General features: G+C 42.1%; 1 protein-coding gene across 4 annotated transcripts in view; it reads right to left on the bottom strand.

Annotated features, from left to right (window-relative positions):
* The window catches only part of pde4cb (phosphodiesterase 4C, cAMP-specific b), a 67,552-nt gene that overhangs the window by 37,842 nt on the left and 12,342 nt on the right, over positions 1–17,368 (bottom strand). For 2 of the 4 annotated variants that reach the window (XM_047810563.1, XM_047810566.1), the window contains exon 1: positions 15,309–15,812. The exons of the other annotated variants lie outside the window; for them this stretch is intronic. In XM_047810563.1, coding sequence (XP_047666519.1) covers positions 15,309–15,514 — 206 coding nt within the window. In that variant the 5' untranslated portion in view covers positions 15,515–15,812. Of the gene's footprint in view, positions 1–15,308; positions 15,813–17,368 lie in introns of those variants that run through there. 4 annotated transcript variants of the gene reach the window in all.

Below are 17,368 nucleotides of genomic sequence, written 5' to 3'. Positions count from 1 at the left end.
CGATATTGACCTATGGGAAAGATTTGTGTTTTTCGGGAGGATTTTACTTGCCTTGGTGTGTATATTTATTGAGCTATGTTTTGTCTAGCGTGCTATAGTGGTCAGACGTTTCTGACGTGTTGCACAACAAAACATACAGGTTACATATTTCAACACATGGAAAATACAGGTGTGGGTAATAAAAATATTCAACATGCAAAAGTATTGGAAAATAAACAAACTTGATTAAAACGTATTCCCTGTGCGTTATTTCAAATAGTAAAAGTGCCACAATATATTATAATAATATAGAAAGCAAATGAGATCTTTTGCTCTTAAATAGTCACTCAATATTATGACATACTGACGTACAGAATTTATTTTTAATTCTTAAAAGACTTCTGTCATATTGAGAAAACCTAGGAAGACAATTATACCCTCAGAGTAAAGTGTAAATACCTGGGCCGCATCCCACACTACATGCTAATTGTAATGTGTCTGTCTGTGTTTTCCCCTTGTTTCTGTCTGCCGTCTTTCCCTGATGTTAATTGTTGACCCCGCCCACCTATCTGTTACCATGGACACTAATTACATTCATTCTCTTCCCCAGGTGTTTTGTCTTAGTCCTTGTCTGTCTCTGTTTTGTGATTGGTTCTCGTTCACCATATATACTCTGTCTGTTCACCTCAATGTTGTTGGTCGTTGTTGGTGTGTGCATGTCCGTGTTCCCGTTTCCTGTTTGTTCCGCGTTGCCTGCGTGTTTGTTTGTGTTTTGTTTAGTAAAAACCGTTAAACTGCATTTGGATCCTCACTCGCCTTTTGTCTCACCGTATCACCTCGTGACAGAACGACCAACCCCCAATGGATCCAGCAGAACTCCTGTTTTGCCTACGTCAGGAGGACGCCCCAGTTGAGGAGTACACGGAGGTATTTTTGGACCTGTGCAGCGAGGTCAATTTCGATGAGAAGGCGCTCAAAGACATTTTTAAGCACGGACTAAGGGAGATCCTGTGGTATTTGATGCCGTCTACCAGAGAAATAAAGACATTCTCGGAGTTCGTCAACTTGGCGTTGCTCCTGGACGGGTCCACGCTGAGCGTGAGCACTGTAGAGACGGAAGCCTGCCGTAAGTATTTTTTGGGGGGGGGCAGCAAGCATCGGGATCCGTGGGCCACAGAGTGGAATCAGCCACGGACGCCCGAATGCTCCACAGTGCCTCCGCCCAGACCAGTCCCGTGCACATCCGTGATTGAGCCAGTTCCCATGGCTACCGTACCGGCGAGCTCGGCTGAGGTCCGTGCTAACCGGCTGGTCTCCAAACTGGCGGATACCCCGATGAGGTCGGCTCGGGCGGCCGGCATCCCTAAGCCACCAGCTGGACCAGCCGGGTTGCCGGAACCAGCCGGGTCGCCGGAACCGACCGGGTCGGCGGAACCTGCCGGACCGACCGGACCGACCGGGTCGACGGAACCGACCGGGTCGAAGGAACCTGCAGAACCGTCCGGGTCGACGGAACCGACCGGGTCGACGGAACCTGCCGAACCGACCAGGTCGATGGAACCTGCCGAACCTGCCGAGCCGACCGGGTCGACGGAACCGACTGGGTCGATGGAGCCTGCTGAACCGACCGGGTCGACGGAACCTGCAGGGTCGACAGAACCTGCCGAACCGACCGGGTCGACGGAACCTGCAGGGTCGACAGAACCTGCCGAACCGACCGGGTCGACGGAACCGTCCGGGTCGATGGAACCTGCCGAACCGGCCGGGTCGACGGAACCGACCGGGTCAACGGAACCTGCCGAACCGACCAGGTCGATGGAACCTGCCGAACCTGCCGAGCCGACCGGGTCGACGGAACCGACCGGGTCGATGGAACCTGCCGAACCTGCCGAGCCGACCGGGTCGACGGAACCGACCGGGTCGATGGAACCTGCCGAACCTGCCGAGCCGACCGGGTCGACGGAACCGACCGGGTCGATGGAACCTGCCGAACCTGCCGAGCCGACCGGGTCGACGGAACCGACCGGGTCGATGGAACCTGCCGAACCTGCCGAGCCGACCGGGTCGACGGAACCGACCGGGTCGATGGAACCTGCCGAACCTGCCGAGCCGACCGGGTCGACGGAACCGACCGGGTCGATGGAACCTGCTGAACCGACCGGGTCGACGGAACCTGCAGGGTCGACGGAACCTGCAGGGTCGAAAGAACCTGCCGAACCGACCGGGTCGACGGAACCTGCAGGGTCGACAGAACCTGCCGAACCGACCGGGTCGACCGAAATGACTGAGTCAGAGGACGCGGTCGACATCATGACACCCAAACTACCTGAACTCTCTGCCTGGCCTGAACCTATGCATGTTTCTGTTTTCCTGTGTTTTGGTTCGCTGGACTTGCCAGCCCTTCTACCTCCTGTCCCTGTTCATAGGCCCAAAGCACCACCCTGGCTGCCAACTCCGTTCCGGTCTCTGGCTCCGCCTCCAGCACCACCCTGGTCGCCGGTCCTGCTCTGGTCTCTGGCTCCGCCTCCAGCACCACCCTGGTCTCTGGTCCTGCTCTGGCCTCCGGCTCCGCCTCCAGCACCACCCTGGTCTCCGGTCCTGCTCTGGTCTCTGGCTCCGCCTCCAGCACCACCCTGGTCCCCGGTCCTGCTCTGGTCTCTGGCTCTGCCTCCGGCACCACCCTGGCCTCCTGTTCTCCCGGCGCCGCCCCGGCCTCCGGCTCTGCCGGCGCCGCCCCGGCCTCCGGCTCTGCCGGCGCCGCCCCGGCCTCCGGCTCTGCCTGCGCCGCCCCGGCCTCCGGCTCTGCCGGCGCCGCCCCGGCCTCCGGCTCTGCCGGCGCCGCCCCGGCCTCCGGCTCTGCCGGCGCCGCCCCGGCCTCCGGCTCGGCTGGCGCAACCCCAGCCTCCTGCTCGGCGGGCGCCACCACTACACGAACCCGACCCGCCCTCCCACCCTGGTTGCGCCTTCGCTCCACCCGCCTGAACTGGGTTTTGTGGACTTGGGAGCGTCTGGAAGCCGCTCGTAGGGGGGGGGCTCTGTAATGTGTCTGTCTGTGTTTTCCCCTTGTTTCTGTCTGCCGTCTTTCCCTGATGTTAATTGTTGACCCCGCCCACCTATCTGTTACCATGGACACTAATTACATTCATTCTGTTCCCCAGGTGTTTTGTCTTAGTCCTTGTCTGTCTCTGTTTTGTGATTGGTTCTCGTTCACCATATATACTCTGTCTGTTCACCTCAATGTTGTTGGTCGTTGTTGGTGTGTGCATGTCCGTGTTCCCGTTTCCTGTTTGTTCCGCGTTGCCTGCGTGTTTGTTTGTGTTTTGTTTAGTAAAAACCGTTAAACTGCATTTGGATCCTCACTCGCCTTTTGTCTCACCGTATCACCTCGTGACACTAATACTGTACTAAATATTTCAAACATTAGGCTGATAAATTTTTATAGTACTTATAGTACCAAACTGTGTGGTTTGAGATTGACTGTTTTTCTTTCTGAACTTGTTATAAATGTTTATAATTAACATAAATATCTATAGGTACAAACATTTGTACCTATTCATACACGGCTGTCATGTGAATGCCTGCCAAATCCAACCAGCAGATGGGGCTCCCAGAGAATATTCACATAAAGCACACACACACACACACACACACTCTCTCTCTCTCTCTCTCCCTCACACACACACACACCACACGCAAACACACACACACACACACACACTCTCTCTCTCTCTCTCTCTCTCTCTCTCTCTCTCTCTCTCTCTCTCTCTCTCTCTCTCTCTCTCTCTCTCTCTCTCCCTCACACACACACACACCACACGCAAACACACACACACACACACACACACACACTCTCTCTCTCTCTCTCTCTCTCTCTCTCCCTCACACACACACCACACGCAAACACACACACACACACACACACACACACACACACACACACACACACACACACACTTTACATTAGGGAAATTTTCAATTTCATGGTTCACTGAAGCCTTTGTTTTCAACAAAGTATAATTATAATCCAAATCCATTTTGTAGAATTACTAGGAAATTTAATCTGATTAATAATGTCTGCCCTCACTACATACCATGTCACACGTTTCATTTAAGTTTGATGACAATTTTATTATGTAAATTTGTTATACATGATGCTGTTTATTTATTTCATTTTGTGGGTTAGTTCTTAGCTTCCTAAAGGTATTTTATGTGAAAACCTCTGATATGGAAACTTAGATAGAAACACACTGGGAAACACAAATCATTTCTGCAATATATATCTTATAATACAATTCTAAAATGAATTACATCTTATCCCTTTATTGAGGTCCAGGCCCGTTTTTCCTGCCAATTCATGATTTGGTATAAATTACAAACCACATAATTAGCAATGTCCTCTTGACTCCTTCTGTCATTTTACGTTACGTGACCAAAATAAATGTGTACTATGAACAGAGTAGTGACGCAATAGAGAACTCTGTCTGACTGGTTAGTGCAGCAAATACAACAGTTCAGTAGCCTGAACCAGGATTCTCAAGGCCATTGCTGTAGAAACACATTCTCTGTGCAGAGCCTTTTATTCACTATGCACCACAATAACAGAGGTTCAGTCAGTATCAGTCCCACGTTTCACACTACGGATCTACATGGCAAACTGAGCTATAGTTTGCTGCACCAGTTCACTGGAACCTTTCAGCATTTCTTTCTGTTTTCTCAGGGTTAACCTGTGCATCTCTGTAATACATAATCCTAATCATTCTTTAGCAGCAATGGAATCCATACGACATCAGTGAGCTGGAAGAAAAGAAACGTTCAGGTTTGCATTGCTTTTCAGATGAGCACCAATGTACAGTATGAGTATTGTTTCTTCATACTTTGGTGTATGAGTCTTATTATCTAACTAGCACACCAGTACAGCATCCCTGACTCTGTGCTGTTTTCCTGCTTGTTAAATTACCGTGGCAACCAGAGAGATATTTATTTAAGGTAAAAAAGAAGAGAGACTGATACTCAGTGACCTTCAGTGGCCTCAGGATATACTTCAAAGACCTAGAAGGAAGTGAATGGCTCTTTTTGTGTCTGCTAACACTACAGGAAAACTATGTCATGAATGCAGTTTATTCATTTCATCCAAAAGGTTTGGTCTTTATAAATTGAGGACATAACTGAACTGTTATTACAGGTGCTATGTCTGAGACCTATGGACATTTACAATAATTTCAAATATATTATTGTTTCATTGCTAGAATGAAAAACAAATTTGGGGCAATTATTGGTAAACACTGCCCCCTTGTGAGAGATGCAGGTTAAATCACTTAATATTTAATGCTTTTGAGAAAGCTTGTGTACCTCTAAACCCATTGCATCTCTCCCCCTGTAGGCAGAGGCAGAGAAATAAATCAGACCTAAAACTGTGCCGTGACAAATTTGCTGCTGCGAGCCAAGTTTCTAATCAATTCGTCTCAAGCCCTGGTTTCACAAACAGCATGTCAGTATCTCTAAAGAACATCATGTTGACCGAAGTCAAACAGTGCCGCTGTGAGGGGACAAATGACACATCACTCATCATAGTGGATACACAACAACAACACCTTGGAAGACACATACAAGGAAAGATGGGTCTCTTTTTTTTTTTTTTTTTTTTTGAATAAAGATGTTTTGAAAAGGTTATTTTACCAGATACTCAAATACCCGTAAAGAATACAAACTCTCTGCAAGTGTTGGATCACATCAAAGTCTTGTACGTCATTTTTACCTTAGAATTATTCACAGAAGCAAAAATGTTCAGTTCTGTTTTTTAAAGAAAGCATCTTAAAGCAAGTTACCCATTTTCTAACATTAGAAGAGAAAAAAAAACATTAGGATCTCAATGATTGCTATATCTATAGGCTGAAATACTTCATGCTTGAAGTCCGCCTTGACTTTAATAAAGGGATAAAGTGCGATTTGGATCTGAGCGTGACCAATTAGGCTCTTAAGCACAAAGACTAAAATCTTTTCTTATTAATTGTGCTTCTCTACCTGTGGTGTGGTGATTGAACTAAAATAATCAGAAACAGATGTTTTACATTTTTTCCAGGTAGTGTGATATTTAACAGAATTCATGACTAACTACTTGTACTTTATCGTTAGGGTTAAATGCTTTGCATTCCTGTTGCCTGATGAGTTCTGCTCATCTTGTGAGGCAGGTATCCATGCTGACGGACTGTCTGTCTGTCTGTCTGTCTGTCTGTCTGTCTGTCTGTCTATCTGTCTATCTCCGTTGGGACACCACCCACAGTTGAACCCATTTCATGAGTAAATGCTTGCATCTCTAGCAAGTTGGAACTTGTGCCTCTGTCTCTGAGAGGCGTGTGTTTGTGTTTGGTTTAGTTCCAGGTAGATAACTAAAACAGACTTCCTGGAACAGAGCTGCAAACATGATAGTGTCTGAAACCATCTGCCATGGGATTGATGGAATACATGGATGTGACTATGGTCCTTTTAGATACCCTGGTTTCCAGTTTCTGAAACCTGTGCTCTTCTCTTCAGCGCTGATGAGTCTGGGGAACAGAGAGAGCAGAAGTCTCGAGATATAACAGTGTGAAAAATGAGCCAAAGCTTGACAGGGATAATGGGAAGCGAAAATGGAGGAAACCCGCAATCTGGCCCCATTGTGCATGTTAGTACACCTCTCTCAAGAATCACATAGCATGTATTCACATGCCAGCAGGTCACAGATGGCTCTGGAGATTGCGGGTGATTGCAATACTGCTCAACAGAACTCAGACAGAACTGTATTTATAACAGATACTACGCCATACGGTCACTTCTTCACTTAGGAACTGACATGCATGTACATAAGAAGCAATACAGGTGATTCCTATCACCTCTGCAGGTAGAAGAGTACAAAACATTACAAAACAGGGAGGTCTCTACTACGAGTAAACAGTACAGTTTGACAAGCTGCCAGTGTCTACCAAAATAGATATCAAGTGAAATGTTAAAGTCTTTCAGTCTCTCAGTTTGTAAGACATACTTTGAAGTACAGTGCTAGACATTCATTCATTTTCTACCGCTTATCCGAACTACCTCGGGTCACAGGGAGCCTGTGCCTATCTCAGGTGTCATCGGGCATCAAGACAGGATACACCCTGGACGGCATGCCAACCCATCGCAGGGCACACACACACTCTCATTCACTCACACACACACTCACACACTACGGACAATTTTCCAGAGATGCCAATCAACCTACCATGCATGTCTTTGGACCGGGGGAGGAAACCGGAGTAACCGGAGGAAACCCCTGAGGCACGGGGAGAACATGCAAACTCCACACACACAAGACGGAGACAGGAATCAAACTACAACCCTGGAGGTGTGAGGCGAACGTGCTAACCACTAAGCCACCGTGCCCCCAGTGCTAGACATGATATTATTAAAATACTGAAGCTTTTTTAATTTTACCTTATTTCTTAGCGTATGGGTTATCAAACACAAAATCATCAGTAAATGGAAAAGAGTATTTTAAAGAAACCGAAGTATTCCTATATAAATAAAAAAAAAAGAAAATAATATAGTTAATATAGAATACATCTTCCAACACACCGATGAAAAAAGATTCAATATCATTGTTAGGTATATTTTATATCTAACCATGTGGAGTTTAGATACATTTTAAAACACAAAGGCAAACAATTTAAAACCTTAAGCGCAAGTGCATAAAAAGACAGCAAAACAAGTTAATATACAAAATGTATTTGAGTGATATTGGTGTTTGAACATGAAGTGAATCTAGATATCGCCCTTCACACTCTACGTTTAACACGCATATGTTAAATACCAACCTAAATGTTTAATCTATTTACAAATGTAGTTATTTCCTACCTTAGGCTGAGTTTCATTTATTCAAGACGCAAAGTAAAATCCCCTTTTCCTATTAAATATTGACAAAATATAGGGAAATAAAATGAGCCATATTTGTGTACTGTATGTATGTATGCATCCATCTAGCCATTTTATGTACTGTTTATCCTACACAGGGTCACAGGGAACCTGTAGTCTATCCCGAGATCTCAAGGCACAAGGCAGGTGGCACCATGGGCACACACACACACACACACACACACACACACACACACACACACACACACACACACACACACACACACACACACACACACACACACACACACACACACATATAATAAGTATATTTAAATTCTATTTTCTATATCGAAGTCCCAGGTATGCCAGAGATGCTGACAAAAGCTGTGTAAACTACAACTCTGCTATATTCTCTTTCCTCATATGTTACCCAGGTGCACATACTTTACTGTATTTCAGCACAGACCTTTAGGTGAAGAAAGTGAGAAAGCATCTAATCATCAGTATCACACCAGGACACTACACCTTCAAGACATTGTCAAACCCACCATGGAATTGCAAGCTCATTTACAAGCCATGAAAAGGTGAGAGGCGTTAGTTTCTCTGCTATATTCCTCAAAGCGCAAGACTGAGAGCAACGGATATGTTGTTTTATACTACAGTGATATTGAGGAAACGTTCACGTCATGCCCTTGGAAATCAAAATTCACCACTAGCTACAAGTCGCTATCAGTTTGACAAATACGGCTAATTTGAGTTTGGATTGCCTCTAACCGGTGTTTTATATAAGCCTCCTGGGCTATTCCTTCACTAAGCAGGATGTCTGGCATGCTGCTGATTCATTATATCTGCCTGTTCCCAGAGGCTCTGAGAGACATCCGAGACAATTTGCTTTCCATATTCCTGTCTGCACCATGTGGTTACACTTGTACAGTGTCAACTGCCACCAATCAAGATGGATTACAAAGTATAACAGCAAGGATTTCCAGTTCTCATAATTGCTTATCAGGAAGCAATCGATTTAAAAGTATCATAATTATTTGACAAAGCCTCATATAAACCGATGTACCTTATATTATATCTTGTTTATATACAGTATATATGTTTCTTCCTGATAGAGGGAAAGATTTCAGTGTAATAAGCTTGTGCATTACTCATGGTTTAGCCAGATCCTCACGGGGTTCGTGTCCCTGTATAAATGCACTACATGGGATTTAAAATAACAAAGTGTCCAATGCATAAGCCTCTGTTTCTGATCATTTTGTCAAAGATTTAGATCTCGTTAAAGAGTCATTTGTCAGTCAACTGCTCTCAAAACCTTCAGATAAGACACACTACATCACTACAACAACACTACTAATGTGACAACTTTTACTACTACTGCAACCACTACTACAGTACAACTAAGACAATCATACGACTGACTACTACTACTACTACTACTACTACTACCATAACCATACCGAGTTCTGTGGTCCCTAAGATTTTCATATGTGCATTTACTAAATTTTAAAAAGTCCACAAAATGCACATGTACCATTTGGTGTTAAAGCACACAGAGTGAATAGTAAGCCCAGAGTAATCTACACTAAAACATCTTCAAACACATAGCTGATATGACTCGGGTAAGTCTTATTTACCCACAAAGAATAACACACAAACTTCATTTGTCAGATCAAACGCAGTTCAAAACAATATTCACTCAGTGTCATCTCAGGTACTAACTCCCGTCATGATTTATAAATGTCCATCACGACAGTCTATCGCATTTCTAAAAGATAATAGGAGGTAATAGGACAAGCTGTATGATGTATGTGGTAAGAAAGATGAAGTGGCAAGCTGATCGTTTGATAGCAGGGTGCAGCTGGCCCATTAAATAAGCTTGATCAGTTATTAAACCGAATAGTAATGGATGATTATGCAACCAATTCTGCCATTCTAGTCTTGGCTGTTTTTCAGAGAGTTTGTACGACAACAACAAAAAAAGATGAGAAGTTTCTTTTCGAATACAGAGCAATGGCTGATATGTTACATAAGGCAGAAGAGGAAAAGGAAATGTTTTGCAGTACTTGAGTGGGGGGCGGGGTGTGTGGGTGTGTGGGTGTGTGTGTGTGCGTGTGTGTGTGTGTGTGTGTGTGTGTGTGTGTGTGTGTGGTGAAAATGTTCAGATGATTATCTTCATTGCAACTTATATCAGTAACAATCTGAAACACTGGTAAGAGATGCTTCTTCTATATTTTCTGTCTCCAAGCAGTCAGTATAATATTGTATCTTCCAGATTTAAAATAAAGTGGCCTTTGATTATTCTATTATGGCTCAGGCACGGAAAATACTTTTTATGGAAGGAAAGACATGAGTGATTCACGTGAAAGCCTCTGGGGTACGTCCTAAAAGTGTTGAAAGTAGATCATAGACCTGAATGTGTCGATAATAAAACAATATTGGTAAGAATAAGTGAAAGTGAAGGTGACATATGGCTAAGTACGGTGACCCATACTCAGAATGCGTTCTCTGCATGTGACCCAGCCAAAGTGCACACACACAGCAGTGAACACACACACACCATGAACACACACCCGGAGCAGTGGGCAGCCATTTATGCTGCGGCGCCCGGGGAGCAGTTGGGGGGTTCGGTGCCTTGTTCAAGGGCACCTCAGTCGTGGCTGGCCCGAGACTCGAACCCAAAACCTTAGGTTTACGAGTCAGACTCTCTAACCATAAGCCACGACTTGCCCCATTAGGCCACGACTTGCCCCATTAGGCCACGACTTGCCCATATATATAATTTGGGGTGTTTATTTATTTACATTGGCCCCTTAATAGGAAAACCTGAACACTTGCCCATTCATGCAATTATTCAATCAGCTAATCATGTAGCAGCACAAAGGTTCAATGCATAAAATTATGCAAATAGGTCAAAAGCTTTAGTTTATATCAATATTCAAACCAGTCATCATGGGGAAAAACGTGATCTCCAGCACGTTCTGTGACAAGAGAACCTATTGTTCCTAATAAATTGACCAGTGAGTGTAAGCTGGAGTGTAACCTGTGGTTATGACTTTGTTTTTAAAGCTGTGGAAACTACTTAATTTATCCCAAATCATAAAAATAAACGAATAAAGAACAGCAGTGTAGAAAACTAATAAGAATGACTGTGCTTGTTTACAGAGCAAAATGTTCTCTCGGTCTGTTGAATGTTTTGCACAGAAAAACAAAAGAAGAGCTCATGTGCGTGAGCTGAGAACGTGGGGAACTTAAATAATGCATCAAATGAAATAAAGTAAAAGAAAGTTGCCTTACATTATTCATTTAGAAATATGAAAAATACAAAAGATTTTCTTTATATATACTGAATACTAAGGTACACTGTACTAACGGTGCACACACACACACACACAGGATATATTGTACAATGTATTCAGTTAACATCTCTCATAGTGTGGCTTTGTGAAATACTGGAAATGTGGGATTGTGTAAAGTTCATCAGTCATGTTTCAAAACCTTTTCAAACCCTTTCAAAACCATGTTTCAAAAGCAAGATTAAGCTGAAAGAGGAACAAATCCTGCTTGAGCATGTAAGAAAGACCTAAAAAAAAAAAAAGACAATCAAAAAAAGATCCTCTGTAACCGTTATATAAAAGTTTAATTAACAATCCACATTTATGAGATTTAATATAGTTGGCTGAGTTGGATAAAGTTATTAAAAAGAAGGCGAGATCCATTAAAGGTTAAAAGAGACATCATGATAATATATGGTCTAGCTGTTAATGAAGTGTGACTGGGGTATGTTAATGAAGTGTGACTGTGATAAAGCCATTTCCTCTCAGTACGCTTGAGGAATCTGTACAAACGCCCGTATTCCCACCTTCGCATTAACGCTCATTCACAACATGACGGTACTCGAGAGCAAAATATAAATCTGCTTCAACTGCTTGAAAACAAACTCATTTTTAGCCCTTATTTACACACCCCAAATTACCCTCAAATGCATCTAATCTACATGAAATGTATTCCGATTATTGCACATGCTGTGAAAGTGAGACAGTAACAGGAATGAACCCAAAGGCCTACAGTCAGATTGAACAAAAATATGAATCCAGGTTCATTCATTCATTCATTTTCTACCGCGTATCCGAACATCTCGGGTCACGGGGAGCCTGTGCCTATCTCAGGCGTCATCGGGCATTAAGGCAGGATACACCCTGGACTGAGTGCCAACCCATCGCAGGGCACACACACACTCATTCCAGGATACACCCTGGACTGAGTGCCAACCCATCGCAGGGCACACACACACACTCATTCACTCACACACACACACACTACGGACAATTTTCCAGAGATGCCAATCAACCTACCATGCATGTCTTTGGACCGGGGGAGGAAACCGGAGTACCCAGAGGAAACCCCCGAGGCATGGGGAGAACATGCAAACTCCACACACACAAGGCGGAGGTGGGAATCGAACCCCCAACCCTGGAGGTGTGAGGCAAACGTGCTAACTACTAAGCCCCCCTGAATATTGGTTGCTGAAGATAATAATGTTCTTTTTGATATCCTGAAAATTAGCATAGATGATTTGCTTCAAATGATGGCTTGTCTTTTCTTTTGACTGAAATGATTATATGATATATGCAACGAACATCTCAGTTATGCATATACCTGTAAGGAAATAAGCACTTGCTGTTACGGGAAAAAAAAAATCACTGATTCTCGAAGAACAAAAAGACGCAATCATATCCAGCCTAAGTTTAAAGTTTACTGGCTCAAATCTCGGCATGCACGTGCTCAGGGTTTTCAATATTACATGATGATATTGCTATTGGTATAGATGTTAGGACTGGGGATTAAGCATGATTCAGGTGTTGATAAAGTGTTAAATTCCCACTTGCTCACACAACAAAAAAAAGATGAGAAGTATATTTTCGAATACAGAGCAATGGCTGATATGTTACATAATGCACAAGAGGAAAAAGGAAATGTTTTGCTGTACTGGGGGATGGGGGGTGGGGGGAAGGGTGGTCGGCGTGATCAGATGATTAAATGTTCAGATGATTATCTTCATTGCAGCTTATATCAGTAAAAATCTGAAACACTGGTAAGATATGCTTCTGCATTTTCTGTCTCCAAGCAGTCTCCAAGCAGTCAGTACAATATTATATAAATTTGTATTATTAAATTTTTTATTATTAATAAAATAATGATATAATATTCGTAGCATGTCACATGCTTTATGGCTTCTTTCATTCTCACGACACAGATAAGAAACAAACACAGCGTGCAGTAGATAGGAAACTGGAGATTGATGCCATTTCAGTTTGTTTTGGCTTTGTCACTAAAAAGGTCTTCATCTTATTTATACCACTGTATTATTGCAAGACCTTTTGTCAAATTGAATCATTCACGAAACATATTTAGCACTTGCTTTTAAATCTGATTTGACTGCAATTTGCAAAGAAAAGTACATCGTGTTTATCTGCATATGAAATTTAATCTGCAATTTTCTTTAGCTCTTCAGTGTTATCATCATTCTTTTTACGCAATGCTACAAAAGGCACTATAATACCAAATAGTGGTATAATTTTTTACATAAATCTCATATCTAATATATCGAATTTCTTTATCTGTTTTTCCATGATGCTCTTGATTTAATCAAATCGATCAGTCTTTCTTTGTTTACAACTTAATGATACACCCTAGAGGCATGTGTTTCTCATAAATAGAACAATAAACAAAACAATATTATTATCATCCGGAAGATGATATTTTCATCTCTTACAAACTTAATGCATATTTTAATCAGTGACCGGCTTTGACTTTGCTTTCCTGGAAAACAGATGGCCTCCATAGCAACATCACCTGCACCTAATCTTCAATATATTTATTTTGTAGAGAGAATTTAGTAAAGTGGACAAATGTAAGGTTTAGGATGAGAAAAGGGTCGTGGCGTAGCAGGAGATCCGTGCAAGCTGCCTTTCTGAAAATGTGAGTACCTCATGTGGTGCTGTAGCTCAATATGTTATAGGATGGATGACAGCAGGGAACCAGGAGGCTCTGGCTTCTACTGGGGATCTTTCTAAAAAGATCTGAGTTGTACAACATAACAGGGGAAAAGTGAGGAGAAACTTCCGACCCAACGCTCCCAGAATTCTGTGAATTTTTGTTTGGTTTGGTTTCTGACACAAAGTAAAGCATTTTTAAAATATACATTAATTAACAAACAACACATGGATGTACATATGCCTCCAGTGACGAACAGCCATCTCATAATATTAACTCAGACCAATAGTGCATACTGTATTTTAAACTTAGTCTTGAATGAGCTCGCTGATGATGCCTCATGCATATGCTGAATGACCTCAAATTATTTTCTGCACCTTTTATATGTGAACTGAGTCATCTAGTGTGGGGGATATAAATGTCACAAGACTGTAGGAATTCAGTATTAATATATTAAAAATAAGAAAGTACATAAATATATGAAGATAGAGCACTGTGAGTCATGTTCATACACCTACCTCTGTCTCTCTGTGATTCAATGCTATTCAAAACTCAATGCCAAACAATCAGCAGTGGCAGCTTTTATCAGACACTTGAAAAATGGAAATTTGCATAACCTGGCTTTAATGGCAAAAATAAAAGAAATTTGCCTTTGCATAGTATGGTGAAAGTGTTTCCAAGGCGATAAACAACAAGACTGGCAAAGCTAAGTGGCCAAGGTTGGCACACGTTTCCATTATGCTCCCTCTCCTTTACATTATTATCTTGTAATGTTCCAATATTGTCTCAGTCTGTTATGATCACTGACAAGTCCCTAGTCACATTGTTTGTGTCCAGCTGGACTTACACTACCTGAAATACCCCACAAGGGTAGTAAATAATACTTTCCCTTGTTTCTATTGAAGGTACTTTTGAACATTTAATATGTATGTTTTTAAATTCAAATAAATGCCAGCGGTCTCATGCCCACATCCATGAACAGTATGATGTGCACTGAAATGCTTTCGAAGGATAAAAAAAAAATAGATAGAATAGACAGTAAAAAAGAGACACTAAAAATTGGAAACATGATTATAAAAATGGATTATGGGCCATTTTTATGCTCAATGCAAAAGATGGAATCAACTTCAGAATCAATAACAAAAGAACCATTCAGAGAAAAGTGCTAATTCAACATTTTGGGGTGGGGGGTGGGTGGGTTCTAGATGTATCATCCTAAGTGCATGGTAAAGAAAAGAATAGAAGTGCAAACCTCTCAGGCAATTTGAGGCAACGATGGAACACTGTAATAGGTCATGTGGATTTAGCTGGTGAACTTATTTACATGTTTAAACTAAAACGTGAAGAGACAAAACAAAAAACAAACAAACAAAACAACAACAGAGTTTTAAGCCAGTGCGATGTAGTTCATTCAAGAGTTGGTGTAAAGCGTTGTAAGCATGGGGCACTGCAGAATTTACCGTTTGTGTAGAGATGATGGCCAGGACATTCGCGGCTTTTTGAGTCCGGGCCGGTGATTCTCCACAGTTTTGTTTCGAGCCAAGTAACGCTCGGTGTCTGAGTGATAGCGCTGTTTGATGCGGATGTGAGTCCGCGGTTGTCTCCACAAATGTTTGGGTGGTTTGGCAAAACCTGCGCCTTCCCTAGTGAGCGCCGCGCACTCCATGCTCTCCTTACTGTAACGCGCACACTATCCAATCTATACTATATTATTTATAGAGACACCTGACGGAGCTGTTCACATGCGGAAGGTGCTGAAAGACGGAAGAAAAGTTCCTCGAAACAAAAGTCAAAGCTGATCTGCAAATAATCACAGTGCGGCGAATTTCTATTCGCACACAAGTCGTTTAAACAACTAACCCGACCAGACTGTCCGAGTAAACCGAGCTGACTCAATTCATGCTTCAGTTCTGCTCAAAGCTCCAGTGAGTCCTCCGATCTGCTCAGATGAGTAAGAAGTGGAGAAACTGAATCAGTGCAATCAAACTGACGCCCAGCCTGTATTACATCACCACAGGCACTAACCCCCGACTCCATCTGTGTGTGTTTTCACCGACATACATCAAAAGCAAAGCAGAGTGAATGTATGATATAGAGGAAAGGAAAGAGACCAAATATATTTATGGAGGTATAAATAAATTATTCAAAACAACCATTTGGCCTTAAGAATGTAGTTCACCACTGTCATTCTGACATTTATTACATCGATTTATTGCACAGATACAATGCAATACAATATTTTGCTCCTCTTAAAAAAGGTCAAGGTAATCTAGAACCTTTGTCAAACCTTATTTGGTTGCCTAATGAAACTTTTGGTCCATGATTCTTTTATAATTTTTGTTCATTGCTAAAACAAGCAGAATAATCATTCTACTATTAGGAAAGATCCAGTAATCAAAAATTTCTTTATGAAACCAAAAGTGGTTCTTTGTGAGAACCTCTAATATCTGTGAAACCTTTGCACTGCAAAAGGTGAAGGTTTTATGGAAAAAGATTCTTTAGACTTAATGTTATTTATGACTGAAGGAAGTTAGAGCCATTTGCTGAAAGGTTCTTTAGCAAACCAAAAATAATTCTTGTATGACATTTCTGTAAAAAAAAAAAACCCTTTGTGGTTCTTCCTGGCACCTTATTTTAAATGTGTAGAAAATGTATTCTTTTGTAAAATTTATTCTTTTGTAATAAAAAATCTAAAAATACCCATGGAACAAATAAAAAGATTATACAAAAAACATTAAATAAACAATGTTTGATTTATGCCCAACTACAATTTCAGACATTGGATATGGATTGATGCTCTTGCTTTCCACTTTAATGCTACTAAATACTAAACATGAACAACTACACATTAAGTGAGAGGAAGAAAAGCACCTGAGAGCCAGATCCACCCTGTAAACTGTCTTGCTGACCTTTCTCCCACTTAATCTCCCTGCCATTTGATCCGACAAGCAATTAACATTCATTTGTGTGGGGGGAGTTATGAGAGCAGCTGGAAAACAAGCAATTCAGGCTTCCTGTTGTGTGTTCTGATCCGGTATCTGCATCTTAATCCACTAGCCTTTGACAGACAAGATTCATATACAAATATCACACAATCTCCACCAGAGAGAAAGATAGCAGACATGACCTTACTGCTACTCGGCTGATATCACAATCTAGCATTGAACTTGGTACAGAAAGGAATAACTGTATAGAAGAATAAGTGGACATAAATGCTCATGTAATTACATTTAGAGTTGACAAAGAGTTAAAAGGAGTCAAATACAAGTCAAAAACAGATAGGCCTGCTAATAATATTAACTAAATGTGTCATCAGGAATAAACAGATTGATGGATTAAATCCAATTAATATTGATAACTTACTCAAAATTTGAAAAAAAAAAAAAGGATTTAATAGGGGAATCTATTTGGAATCTATTTTATTGTGAACATTAAAAATAATAATAATGATAATAATATATATATACCTAGCTCTGTGTAATGATTGTGGAATCTTTAATTCATTCACTTATTTAGGGGC

Source organism: Tachysurus fulvidraco, chromosome 2, assembly GCF_022655615.1.
Source record: "Tachysurus fulvidraco isolate hzauxx_2018 chromosome 2, HZAU_PFXX_2.0, whole genome shotgun sequence".
Lineage (NCBI taxonomy): Eukaryota > Metazoa > Chordata > Actinopteri > Siluriformes > Bagridae > Tachysurus > Tachysurus fulvidraco.
This window is presented reverse-complemented; position numbering and strand designations above follow the sequence as displayed.